The sequence below is a fragment of the Microtus ochrogaster genome, chromosome 2 (genome assembly GCF_000317375.1).
Source record: "Microtus ochrogaster isolate Prairie Vole_2 chromosome 2, MicOch1.0, whole genome shotgun sequence".
Lineage (NCBI taxonomy): Eukaryota > Metazoa > Chordata > Mammalia > Rodentia > Cricetidae > Microtus > Microtus ochrogaster.
The window spans coordinates 44,572,400-44,586,256 of record NC_022010.1 but is presented as its reverse complement, the minus strand read 5'-3'; the positions used below and the strand labels follow the sequence as shown (position 1 = coordinate 44,586,256).

The 13,857-nt window shown below is 52.0% G+C and overlaps 1 protein-coding gene across 2 annotated transcripts in view; it reads right to left on the bottom strand.

The window, feature by feature from the left end:
- Positions 1–13,857, bottom strand: part of Adcy5 (adenylate cyclase 5) — a 148,159-nt gene that overhangs the window by 26,849 nt on the left and 107,453 nt on the right. For both annotated transcript variants that reach the window (XM_026785808.1, XM_005344888.2), the window contains exons 4-9: positions 11,523–11,634; positions 10,001–10,128; positions 8,081–8,239; positions 7,083–7,224; positions 4,773–4,913; positions 30–52 (exon numbers count right to left, since the gene is read on the bottom strand). In XM_026785808.1, the coding sequence (XP_026641609.1) occupies positions 30–52; positions 4,773–4,913; positions 7,083–7,224; positions 8,081–8,239; positions 10,001–10,128; positions 11,523–11,634 (705 nt within the window). The remainder of the gene's footprint in view (positions 1–29; positions 53–4,772; positions 4,914–7,082; positions 7,225–8,080; positions 8,240–10,000; positions 10,129–11,522; positions 11,635–13,857) is intronic.

Below are 13,857 nucleotides of genomic sequence, written 5' to 3'. Positions count from 1 at the left end.
GGAGGAGGAAAAACAGGCATGCTACTCACTTGTCCTTGGGGTCTTCAAAGCCCTGAAGGAGAAGGAGAGAGAGGAATGTGAGAACAGAGAGCCAGGAGCACACGCAGGCCTGCGGTGGCCACTGAATCCATCAAGGTGGCTGCATCTCATGGCTCTCTGCCGGGGAGCACCATGACGAACAGAGGATGACTTGGTGAACACAGTGGGTCCTTCCTAAGGCACAGACTCGGTGCTAGATGCCAGGGTGCATTGTGACTTCATCCTATCCACTGGCACAATGCCCACCCCCTCCATCCTGACTCCTTATATTCCTTGGGCCACTCCTCCTTCCTCCTGAGCCCTGGCTTGAAGAGAAATTGCTGAGCTGCTCAAAACTTGACATTTGTTCACACTCATCACCACACCCATGCACATGTGTCCACATTCAGCACTCACATGCTCACGCGCACCTGTGCACATGCACGCGCTCGCACACACACACATACATCACATCATACAAAATCTACAGGAAACCAGAAGCTTCCCACTTGCAAACAGCCTGGTTCTGGTTACCTACAACCACATATGTGGTATCTGGGAACCAATGTGTTCCTCCAAGGCTAGAGTTGACCGGATTTAGGAAGCAAGGAGCCCATATGCCACCCGTGGGGGCTGAGTATCTTTCTGTGGTTCAAGTCTCTAAGCCCTGAGGGAGGGTGAGACCCTCACAGACAGATCTCAACCACAGAGACCTCCTTAGAGGTAATCTACGAACACCACCAAAGAGAAGCACTGGGGGGGGGGGCGTCTGCCTGCTGTGGTGGGACTGGGGGAGGGGGTGTCCCTGCGGTCCCATGATGTCACCAGATAGACTGCTAGAGCAGGAACCGAGGAGGATCTCGTGTGGAGCACTAGCTAGCAAACGGAAAGTTCAGCAAGTGCTGATGAACCAGCAGATCCCTGCTGTGGGACAATCAATGGTCTATACCCTGTCATTTGTATTTTAAATAAACGCTGATTGGCCAATAGCCAGGCAGGAAGTAGAGGCGGGGCAACAAGAATTCTGGGAAGAGGGAAGTTTCAGTCTGCAGTCATCACCTAGACAGAGAGGAAGCCAGACACAGAGCAAGCAAGATGTGACTGCCTAGCCGAAAAAAGGTACCAACCTATGTGGCTAATAGACAAGAATTATGGGTAATATAAGTTATAAGAGTTAATAAGAAGCCTGAGCTAATAGGCCAATCAGTTTATCATTAATGTAGACCTCTGTGTGTTTCTTTGGGGCTGAATGACTGCGGGACTGGGTGGGACAAAAACTTCAGTCAACAGATCCCTGCCCCCCTTCATTCCTGTGAAGAACTTGGCTTAGAAGCCACTGAAACACATTTCTTCATGAGCCAGGGCTGGCAGGTGCTGAGCAACTTGGCATACCTGTGACATGAAGGACTCCCAGGACCTCAGCAGCCTCTGGTGGTCCCATGCTGTCATTCTGATCTGTACCCAGGTGGCTATACCTAGTCTGGGATGGCCAGTCAATCACTGTCTGCCCAGATCAGCCAGATCCTTGTCCTCACTCTCTGAGACTCACGCTGCCTTCTCTTTAGACTACAGAGACTTTCTCATGTCAACCTCCTTGCTGTAGAAGTGGGTGTCATACAGCTGAGTGTTTTGTTTGGGACAGGCCCATGTATGGGCTCTCATGACCCCTCAATGAGTTCAGCATAGCCAGAAACAGAGATGGATAGGCAAGCTGTCTACAAAAGGCCACCATGAGCCTCCAGACCAAGGAGTTCCATCCCATGAGCCAGCACAAGCTAACTATACAACTGGGAACAATGGGGCTACACATAGACAAGCCCATCTCCACAGATCAAAAATACCCCCAAGTGCCTTGTTCCTGGCCTCTGTCAAGGATACACTTTCTTCCCTATACTGAGCAGAAAGATGGATTGAATCTCGGTCCCTGGGGGATGCCATGCTGGTGTGGGTAGTTCAGGATCCACTGAAGGTGGTAGGTATGTTGACAACAGGATAGAAGACATTGCTATCCATAAACCAACTCAGTACAACTATTAAGAGACAATGGGGATGTTCTATCAGGAACTCACCAAGGCCAGCTGGCCTGGGTCTGAAAAAGCATGGGATAAAACTGGACTTGCTGAACATAGCGGACAATGAGGACTACTGAGAACTCAAGAACAATGGCAATGGGTTTTTGATCCTACTGCATGTACTGGCTTTGGGGGAGCCTAGGCAGTTTGGATGCTCACCTTACTAAACCTGGATGGAGGTGGGAGGTCCTTGGACTTCCCACAGGTCAGGGAACCCTGATTGCTCTTCGAGCTGATGAGGGAGGGGGAGGGAAATGGGAGGTGGTGGCGGGGAGGAGGCAGAAATCCTTAATAAATAAAATAAAAATTAAAAAAAAAGAACAGGCCAGGCTGGACTGTGGCTCAGGGTTGGGGCATGAACCCATATGACTTTCACCGGTACCACTGCAATCCACCTACCTACCCATGCATCCATGCACCTAAACCTCAGTCTAGTGAACTACGAACACTCCACTGTCTATGCTCACTACTGCTAAGACCTGGTCACTTCATCTCCCTCATCCTGCTGGTCTCATCCTGTCTCCCAGCAGGGCAGGCAGAGAGCATCTTTGGATTAATCATATAAGCTCAGGCCACCCACATGTGCCCGTCAGCCACTTACTAATATACAACCTTAAAGCCTTGACAAGGAGTGTATTCAAGCACAGAAGCCCAGCTCAGCAAAGCACTTGGCAAGCTGAGTAAAACCTTTATAAAGATTTCAACAAACAAAACTGCTGGCCATGGATTAGTTAGTGCCTTCCCATTCGCTGTTATGCTTCACTGAATCCAAGCCATCTACCTTCAATGGGCTACTTTTGAGTCTGTGTATTTTTCAATGCTGTTTTTGTTTGTCTATTTGTTTTTTAACTCACCCACGTGCCAGAAGTCAGGCAGAAGTGCTCTTTTTGCATCTTCCTCAAAGATTTTTGGGAAGCTGAACGCCAAAGCCAGTGGCTGGCAGGACAGCTGTTGAAATCGGCTTCATACCCAGCACACACTCCCCACAGGATGGGTGAGGCTGGGAAAGGAGGCTTTGATGCCAGTGTCCTCAGAGAACACTGTGCCCAGTCAGCACGGGGCACCTTGTTCTGAATGATCTTTGTCCCCTGCTGGGCTAAGCAATTAACACCCAGGAGCCTCCCCTGAGGTGCAGCCTCCTCTGGAGCCATCCCTTCCCACTCACAGCCCCTACTGCTACTTCTTCCAGAGTTCCCTGCTCTAACAGTGATGAATATGCCTGCCAAACCAGTGCTCACAGCCCAGACTTCCTAGGAAATTACTGAGGTTGCAGGTTATTCCAAATGTCACTGGAAAATGACCCCAGGGACTGCAGAGAGACTGTGGTTTCCCACAAGGCTACTTTGTCGCTTGCTGGCTGTTTCCTTCCTCCTCTGTACCTTCTCTAAGTTCCTTTTCTTGCTATCTCTTCCTACTCCATATTCCCTTCTATCCTCCCCCTCCGTCCCATCTATCTTCCTGCCCACTCCCCCCCCCCAACCCTCTGGTCATATGAATTCTAATTCTGTAGGAGGTTACTAAGGAGCAACCCAGCAACAGGAAAGACTGGACTTTGATTTGTGGAGGGCCCTGGAGGACAGTGCGGCTTGCAGGTCATGTTGGCACGGATCAGGCCTGTGGACAGCTGGGTTCATAGCCCTGGGTAAGGCCGGGATCCTCCTGTCTTCTCCCTTGCAGTAACAGTATAAAACCAGTAGTTTATCTACCCTCAAAGTTTTAAATGGACGCCGGGACTCTTTTTTTTTTTTTTTTTTCTGGCTGTACATCTGTGTATCATCTGCCACTTGTTAGCTGGTAAGGAGTGGAGCAACCAGGTCCCCCGCCTATTTCTTCCTTCAGGTCCTTGGTTCTAACTGCACCTAGTCTGATCTATATATCTGGATCATACTGTCCGCAGCCTGCTCCAGCTTACTCCCATCACGGAGTGGCCACACCTCTTGCTCTTAGCCTTGAGCCTCCCCAGCCCTCCTTCAGTAGACAGCTTCCACCTGAGAGCAAGGTGGCCTTAACCTGAGCAGTGTCCAGGGGTGGCAGCTGAGGTCTAGGCAGAAAGTACAAGTACTACCATTGCCCCTGGCTTTCGGTAACTCCTCTTCTCCTTTAAGAATCAGCAACACATTCTAAATTATACTTAGGGTTGGCCAGGTGCATGTGTCCCCAAGTGGACTAGGTGCCTAGAGTAGCTGTATGACCTATGACTTGACCTATGCTAGTAGGTTGGTGTTAGCAGGGAGAGGGTGCTTCTCAGCACAGAAGCAGAAGGGGCCATCACCAGGCACTTGCCAAAAATCACTGGGGTGGTTTCTGAGCAGCAGAAATAAGGAACATGTTCTCGATTGCCCGGGAAATGCATTGAGGACTGGAAGGGGCCAGGCAGGCCAGAGCCACCCAGTTCCATGGGTCTCACCAGTCAATATTGAGGCTACTAGAGGCCCTAGTGGTACACCAAGTCTGGCCAGCCTGCACCAGAAAGCTCTGCCAAGAGAAAGGGAAACACACTGCTGCTATGTCCCTGAGCCATGAGATCGTGGAACTCATGAAGCAGAACAGGCCAGGGTTGGGAGTTTCATTTTCTAGCATAAAGTCGGGTGACCCCCACTTCCCTCCCTTATAGAGTCCCTCAAGCGAGACCCCAGGGCCAGCCTTCCCAGCCCCAGGACCACCATGCCACCAGAGACTCACCATCCTCTTCATCTCCTTGGACACCTGGTTACCACCCAAGTGGTTGTAGAAGGGGCGCTCGGCTCCCCAGTGGGGCGGATTATGTCCGATGGAATTGGTTCTCTGGCGGTTCATCTTGGCAATCATGGCTTTCTCTTCTTTCTGAAGAGCAACAGAGATGCCTCAGTGTGTGGGCAGAGCTATGGGAAGAGCGTCAATGAGCAGACCCTCACGCTCTCTCTAGGAACAAGAACCTGGCCAGGCAGAATGAGGAGCCTTTGCACAGCCCTGGAACTCGCTGCCCCAAAGTCTGGGGTGCTTGGTGTAGATAATTATGAGAGCTGGTGTCATGAGAAAGTTCGGGGTGTAGGGACGCCTGTCGCATACGAGATGTATTCCTTACAAGTCTGAGCACGAGATTCTCTCCTGGAACTTCTCAATCCACTTGAAGGCCAAGCTCCCAAAGTCCTAAAATACACCGCAGCCTGCCACCATGTAGCCTGCCTTCCCTCTAATGGGTGGTGGCGGGGATGGGGTAACTCCATGGGAGGGCTGAGCTTCCCTTCTAGTCCCCCAGGTAGCCAGGTCAGCTTGTACTATGGTCTCCAGCTCTGGCAGGTTCTACTCACTGGGATGCAGGGCTCAGCACCTATTAGGATCTGTTTATAGTTTCATGGGTGGGTAGAGCCAGGGCTGAAGATGTCCAGAGACGGATGGAGGGAGAAGGGCCCTGGATTCCAGGATCTACTTCCTCTAGGGTCTGTCAGCAGAACAGACCTGCCATGCTCCAAGAGCAGCTCCCAGAAACCTGTCGCTGAGTTGGGAAAGTCAGAGACGCCAAGACAGTAAGTACACAGAGACCCAGCCTCCTCCCTATGGACAAATACTCCTTAAGTATCTACCCGTCAGACTGTCTTTCTGTCATTCCCAATGGGCACCAGAGGTAGATGACATAGGGCTTAGGGGACACTCAGCCTTCCTTGGCTGACACTGCCAGGGATGGGGCTGTCACACCATTTGTCTGTCCCCACCTCATGCCTTCTGCACTAGCTGTCAGCTGAAGGAACCGAGACCCAGAGGGCTCAAGGCAGGAGGGTGCAATGGAAGTCTATGCATCAGGGACCGGAAGGAGGGATATGGAGGGCCTGAGAGGGTCGCAGTTCATTCACACTCTGGTCAATGAACAAGCGGATGTTTAGGAGATCGTCTGAAGTGCTGCTCTCCCCTGACACCCCCTCCCTTCTGTTGCTGCGGCTGCTGGGGTGTCTGATCCATCTCCTCACAAAGGCCACTGTAGCCAGGACCTCTCTTCATGTTCACAGCAAGGCATCCCCCTGCTTCTGCCTCAGGATGGATGGGCACTGTTCTTTCTGCCCCACCTCTCCTTAGAAACGCACTGTCTTCACCCAGGGTTCTCTGGACTCTGCCTCCACACGGCTGTTCTGTTTCTAGCACCTTAAGCAGGAGGGAGCTTTTCTCTACCAAAGGCCACTGGCCACTGGATACCCTCAGTGGGAAGATAGCAAGGTGTCCTCATTTGGGGAAAAACAGAAAATGCTCCATTTGCCTTAAAAATTACGAACACGGAACATGACACTATTAAAAATAGAACGCTGAGGGCCACTAATAATTCAGTTTTTCTACTTTTGCAGATGTGGGCTGAGACAACGAGGAAAGAAGAAAGAAACCAGAAGGTGAAAAGGAAGACAGTTTCAAGAAACAGAGACGCAGGGGCCAGCAAGATGACTCAGCCAGCGGAAGTGCTTGCTGCCAAGCCTGACAACCTGAGTTCAATCCCCAGGAGCAGCAAGATGGAAGGGGAGAGCTGACTCCTGCGAGTTATCCTCTGACCTCCACACACACATCTGTATGTAGAATACAAATGTTTAAAAACAAAACAGACACACATAGCTGCAGGCTGAAGCAGGCATCCACAAACACCAAAGGGAATGAGAAGACAAGGAAGCGAGTGGGAATGAGCAGAGGAATAGGGAAGAGGAGAGATGAGAAACAACCACCACCTAGCAAAGAGCAGAGAGCGATTCCGTGGACGCTCACCCTTCCCTCCTCCCCCCACGCATCCTTGCTCACTTCTCTGGGGCCTGTTGCAATTTTTTTTTCAACCGAAGTGGAATGAAAATATCCTTTCTCCCCCATCAGCTCTGCAAGGTCTCAGTCACTTTCAGGTCCTTTCTGAGAGGTGGGAGGCAACACTGAGGGATTCATAGCCTTCCTCGGGGGGACAAGAAGAGAAGGAAAGAACTGGCCCAGAAAAGGTTCCAAACCAAAAGACTGCCCGGGGCCCCTGACCCACAGGCCCCGCCCACTGACCCGCTTCTGGGTACAGCGCAGGATGAGGAAGGTCTCGATGCTGTGCTCCTTGAGGTAGGCATTGCGCTCGCCACCACAGCCTGGCTCCACCTCATAGTCCCCATTCAAGTAGTTGAGCGTGGCCTTGGTGATGTGGATGCGCCTGGGGGGGGGGGGCAGAAAGTGTGAGTGGAGAACTGCGGTCAGATACTAGCAGCCCACCCGAGGAACACGCCTCTGCTCTGACAGTCACTCCTGCGCAGAAGCCAGCCATGGCTCCTGCCACCATGAGCCAATCTCCAGCCCAGTGTCCAGGTCTCCCTCAGTCACTCCTGAGGACCGTTTCTCCTGGCTGCCTTTACAAGTCTGTCTGTGCCACTTCTGTCTACTGTGTCTCCCCAATGCCAGCTGGTGCTTCAGCGTCCTGTAGGGAACGAGCCTCTCTCCACTGAAATAGGCTGCTCTCTACCACAGGGCCACAAGCCACCGTTTGGCATCCAAACAAACACTTGGATGTTTGAGACAACATTCCTTACGACTTATACGTAAACTGTGGTGCATGATTTGCTAAGTTAAAAAAAAAAATCTTCCTTTGTCTTCTTTCTTTCTTCTCCCTCCTTCCCTCCTCTCTCTGTCTGTCTCTTTCCCTCCCTCTCCTCTCTTGCCCTTCCTTTTTTCTCCCTCCTTCCCTCCTCTCTCTGTCTGTCTCTTTCCCTCCCTCTCCTCTCTTGCCCTTCCTTTTTTCCTCCCTCCCTCCCTTCTCTCTCTTTTCAGTGCTGAGGGTTGAATCTAGGATCTTGTGTGTGTTAGGCAAGCACTTTATGGTACAGCTACATTCCCAGCCCAGCACCCCTCTGCTCATGTGCGTGCGCACGTGCACACACACACACACACACACTGAAGAAACCTCTAACCCCGCCTGCCCACAGCATGCCTGCTCCTACCCCCAACTCACGACAGTCTAACTGGGTGAGAAGGGAACTTTGGCTTCCACCTGCACCACCGCAGCTCTCACTCACCCGGCTTTGCCACCAGCCTCCATGTGGTTGGCCAGTGTGACATCGTTAGACCACACGTCGAACTGCCACTTTCGGAGACCAAGGACGCCGCAGTGTACTCTCCCGCTGTGAATTCCCACACGCATGTTCACGTTCACCCCCGTCACCTCCCGGACCAACCTGGAGATGGAGCAGGGGTAAGGCTGGGAGAGGGTCAGGGGCTAGGCACACAAAGCAGGGGTGAGGCTGAAAGGGAGGACTGGGGTGAAAGGGGAGTTGGGAGGGGCAGGGGTCAGGTGCCTTTCTCTCTGCTCTAGTCTAACCTGAAGGGCACTGGCAGCAGGTGTTTGGTTGCCTGTTCAGAGGAACCATAAGTGCTGTTTCTATCTCGGCCATAAGGTGGCAGTGTGCTGCACAGTAAACCGAAGCAAACCCCTCCACACATACCCACTACCTCCATTGCCATTGCCACTGTCAATTAGATAGACTGCTCAGAAAATCATAAATGTACTGTAGTGCTCTCTTGAGTCCTGGGGGAGATGTGGTCACCCTGAACCCCAATCATGCAGTGCTCTAGAGGCAAGGTAGACTGGAACGGTTTTCCCAAATATCGATTGATTGGATTTAATGCCATTGCTCCCCTCTCGAGGTTAGCAGGACATAGGAGATGGGCATTTCCATGGGTTGCATGGAGGTGGGGGTAGAGGTGGGGTCATGACTGTATGATGACATAGGAAGAGGTGAGTCTGGGACAGTGCAGGGAACTAGGTTGCTCCTTGAACTACAAGACATCTGTAGTCCAAGCCACAAGCACCAGCATAGGAGTAGGGCTCACAGTCTGCTTAGGGTTTGCAGAAAAAGGCTTAGGAGTTGAGGAAGAGGTGGTTTGCCCTTTAGAAACTAGCCTTCCGTGACACTCAGCAAGCTGTGGGACTGACTGGCGGTCTAATTTGGTATGGTGGGCAGGTTCGCCCCACCAGGACCACTGCCAATCTCACCTGTCAGATCACCCGCCCCCCACTCTGCCCAACTGCAGGAAAGACTCGGGGCTCCCTCATTTCTCTCGTCCTGGGGTCAAGTCGTCAAGCATTAGTGCTGGAGCAGTCCCTTTTGTCCGAGGTGTCTGTGGATACCTCGTTTGATTGTTTTTCTTTTCTCCAGAGCTACCTGCTTTGCAAGGCTTCTCAGTCCTCTATGTGGAATCAACCACTCCTCCCTACCTGTGTGTCCGGTTGACACACCGGCTATCAGTGCAGAGGGGACCAGGCCTCCCCTCTTAGCACTGGCTGTATCCAGGGCATGACTGTGTAGCTGAGTCAGGCAGGAGACAGTCAGGAGAAGCTACTGTGCCACAGAATGGGTCTAACCCCCTTCTTGGCCAACCACTCTGACCTCTGACCTTACCATCCATCTTTTACTTTCATACCGGCTATTTCTAAAGTGCAAAGTTACAGGACACCCTCCCTGAACCAGCCCCTAGCTGGTAATACCATTGAGGTTTTCAATGACGAAGGGCTCCTTCCAGGGACACAGCAATCATGTCTGTCCCAGGCTCCTTCGGCTATTGCTCACAGAAAGATGCATTATCTATGCTTGAACCCCAAGAGATCTCTTTAGCCCACAAGAGCCTAACTCTCCCACCTGGGAGGACATGGAGCTAGTGTGCTTTATTTCGGGTCTGGGGTTGTGAGAAGTGGTGAGGGTTTTGAGGACAGACCACTGACTCAGACACGGCCACTCCTGAAAGCTCCTCTCCCTCTCGCCTCCTCCACCAAGGAAAGCAAGGACCCCGGGAGCCAGGATGAAGATTGAGGTACAGACCTGCCCACCAGCCTAGCAGGGGCCCTGGGTGCATCACACCACTGCCCTGCCTCCATCAGTCACTACCCAGACTGTGGGTTAGTTCCCTGGAATGGATAAAGCCTGGAGGAAAGCACTTACGAGATGGCCTCGATCATGTCCAGGCCCATCTCCACACAGCAGTGGGCGTGGTCGGCCCTGGCTTCAGGCAGCCCCGAGACGCAGTAGTAGCAGTCCCCAAGGATCTTAATCCGTAAACAGTGATTCTCCTGGAAAAGCAAATTAGTTTTAAGAATCCAAACTAGTGGGAAAGAAGAGTGGGAGGGAAAGAATTGAGAAACCAAGAACCACCCATGCCTCGAGTGAGCTGCCTTCTAGAGAAGCGGCCACAGCTGCAGTGTTGGAATTGAGTCTGGTCACAGCCAGGGCTATTGGAAGCAGTGGGACACGGGGGATAATGGCTAAGGGACAGGCACTGTGGTCTTCCAAGCCTAGGAGCTCCTCCCCCACCCCCTTTGCTTGGGCTAGCATCTCTGGTCCCACTCCTTACCCTGGGAGCATACCCCTGATTCTTGCCTGATTCTTATAATTCTACCAAAAAAAATTTGAGACATATATATGAATATATAGACTAAAGCCAGCAGAAGTGAGCTTGAGCCAGAAACCCATCTGACCCTCAGCCTGCCGAGATGCTTATCAAAAGGAATGTTTGGCTATGCCAGCAAACACATTGACTGCCGAGAAGTGAGCAGAGCTCAGCACCTGTGGCCACTGCCACCACTTGGAGACAGGTGGCACTGGGCATGGAGGCGGGTCACCACCAATGCCTAGCTGGGAGAGAGAGAGACTCCGTTAGTCATCAGCTACTCCAGCTGCTTGAATCTGACTCTGTGCTTCTCCATGAAGCTGGAACAGTGAGGGGCGGGTGCTCGTGAGGTGCCTCCATCTACCTTGTTCAAGCTCAGTGATGAGAAGCTACCGTCTAGCGCCCTCAGTGGCTCCAGAAAGCCCCTGGGCACAGTAGACTCTCCTCCACGTTAGCCTGACACCCTGTCTATAAATAGGGCTGTGCTCTATGCCAGTGGACACTGTAGTAGGTGAGTACTTACATGGCATGACTCTACAAAGGCCCATTCTGGAGAAGAATGAGCGAAAACAGAGACCAATGGAATGAATGTCTTCATTGCCACTCCCTGCTATAAGGTGTCACTTCGTTTTTGGGTCCAAGTGCTGGCGAATCCCTTTCTGGAGACCTTTAGGGAAGGCACCCAGCTGCTTACAAGCCAGCTGGAGAGTCAGATGTGGCCTCCCATCCCTCCAGCCAACTTCAGCAAGAATGCAGCTACATGGTACCTGATTCGCCCCAGGGAAACTAAAATTTCACTGGTGGCTTGGACAATATACCCTGCAGGCAGGCATGGAGACAGCCCCTTCAGACTACCTCACAGCCAGGGATCATGTCTCCCACTGTGCTGCCAGAGAAGGTGTGGGACATCAGGACACACTCTGCAGCCTGACTGATGTCTCTACCCATCACAGGTGCCTAACACCAGTTTCTACCAAGCAGAGCGCAAGCATGGATTAATGTCTTCAACCTCCAAACCCTCCCCTAATAGCCCAGGCCAGGCAGGCCACGCTCTGGCCCACACTCCAGGTGACTCACCGCAGCCAACTTGTCAAAGCGGGCGAAGAGCTCATTGAGGGTCATGACCAGTTCCTGGGCAGTACACTGGGATGCCAGGCTAGTGAAACCCTCAATGTCAGCAAACAGGATGCTGGGAGACAGGAGGAAAAGGAAGACTTGCTATAAACTGGATGTCTGTGCCCCCCCCCGCATCCATACAGTAAATCCTAGTGCCCACTGCAAGGGTTGTAGCAGCAGGGCCTTGGAAGGACGATCAGCCCATGATGGTGGGGCCCTGTGAATGGGATTAGCGCCTCCGTAAGGAGGAAGAACAGGAGAGCTTGCTTCCTGGCTCTGCTGCCATGAGAAGATTCTGAGAAAGGGCTGGAAGACGGCCCTCACCAGTCCCAGCCATGCTGATACCATGGACTTGGACTTCCAGCCTCCAGAAATGGGAGACAGTTGTTTACACACCACCCAGTGTGGCCCCCTGTCACTGCAGCCTAGACAGACTAACACAGGACTCTGCTGGGGAAGAAAGTTGGAGATTATCCAGGGACCTTGGGAGTACCTCAGGCGCTAGGATGGTTATGGGCTCCAAGAGTCCTGGGGGGTTTGTCTTAGTTAGGGTTTCTGCTGCTGGGCTAAAATACTAGGGCCAAAAGCAATGGGGGGCAGAAATTTCTTCTTACAAATCTCATAGCACACTCTGTCACTGAGGGAAGTCAGGGCAGGAACTCAAGGCAGGAAGCTAGGGCAGGAACTGAAGCAGAGGCCATGGAGAAGAGCTGCTAAATGGCTTGCTCTCCGTGGCTTCCTCAGTTTGCTTTATTATACAGCTCAGGACACCTATGCAGAGGTGGCACCCCCCATGGTGGGCCAGCCCCTCCCACATCAATCATTAATTAAGAAAATGCCCCACAGACTTGCCTACAGGCCAATCTTAAGGAGGCATTTCTCGATTAACATCCCCCCCCCCAGATATGTGTAGGTTCATGTCAGGTTGACAAAACCCAACCGGGAAAGGACTCCAAAGGGCTGCTGGGGAGGGGACGAGGGCACTGGCCTCTCCTACTACAGGGGGATCCCTGATCCTGTTCCCTGAACTTTCTCTGTACTCTCATGCCCAGGCAGGAGGATGGGTGCAGAGAGAGTGAGCTTTTTGAGAGCCCCCCGCTCCCCAATCACTTTGCAGGATTGCCCCTGTTGACCTGTGAGCTGCTCCTACCCATAAGGAGCCTGGGCATGCAGCCCTTTTTTACACTTGCTCTGGGAAGCATGGGCCAGAACAGAGCCCCAAAAGACTCTCACTTTCTGGTCTCAAGCAGACCTCAATCAAGCCCTCCACTCCAGGGAAGGCCTTCAGAAGGGACAGACTGAAACAGGATCAGGGAAGAGCGGAGGTAGACCCTCCTCCCCAACCCCCCTACACACACACACACACACACACACACACACACACACACACACACACACACACACACACACCCACCATCACCAGGAAGTCCCCTGCTCCTCCTGCGGGGGCCTCCAGCCTCACCATCCACGGCTGTTATCACAGCCACACCAGCCAGCTATGGTTCTTTTGTCCGTTCTTGTTTCCCCTGTCCTTTAGTTTGAAAAAAAATCTCTTTTCCTTCAAAACAGACCACAAGAGAGAGGGCCTCAAGATCAGGGTGTATAAGGGCCCCTACATGTTTGGTTCCTTAAGAGGGACACAGAAATATTCTAACTCTTAAGGACGGAGCTGCTTCTGGTAGACAAGCCCTGAGCCCTCTAGAACCAAATTCAAAATTAAGAATGCATAGCTAAACATATTTGGTAATTGTATTACAAATGTTTACTGGTATATGGAGCAGGTCACTGTATGTGAGAATATGTATGCAGATGTTTATGTGTTCATACGTACACGCACATGGGTGGAGTGTGCATGAAATGGGTATCTTCCTCAACCCTTCTTCACCTTATTTTTGAGATAGGATTTCTGACTGAACCTGGAACTTTCTGATTTGCTGGGCTGACTGGCCAGCAAGCCCTGGCCCAGCAGCCTTGTGTCTCCTGCTCTTTATTGCTAGAATTGCAGGTGCGCACCATTTTGTCCAGCCTTTTGTATGGGGATCCAAACTCAGCCCCATTCCCATACAGACTTTATGAACTGAGCTATCCCCCAGCCCAGCTTTTTTATTTTTGAACATGACAGATTGTGATGGGTAATGGAGCACTAAGTTATGCGACACATGCAGAGTGGATCAAACGCAGGCAGAGTAACACACACATTGCTTCAAGGAGTCATCGTGTCTCCCTCCGTTGAACTGACCTGCACCTTTAGATGAAGCATGCCTTTTATCATGCTGTTACCTGTGGCCTTTCTGAC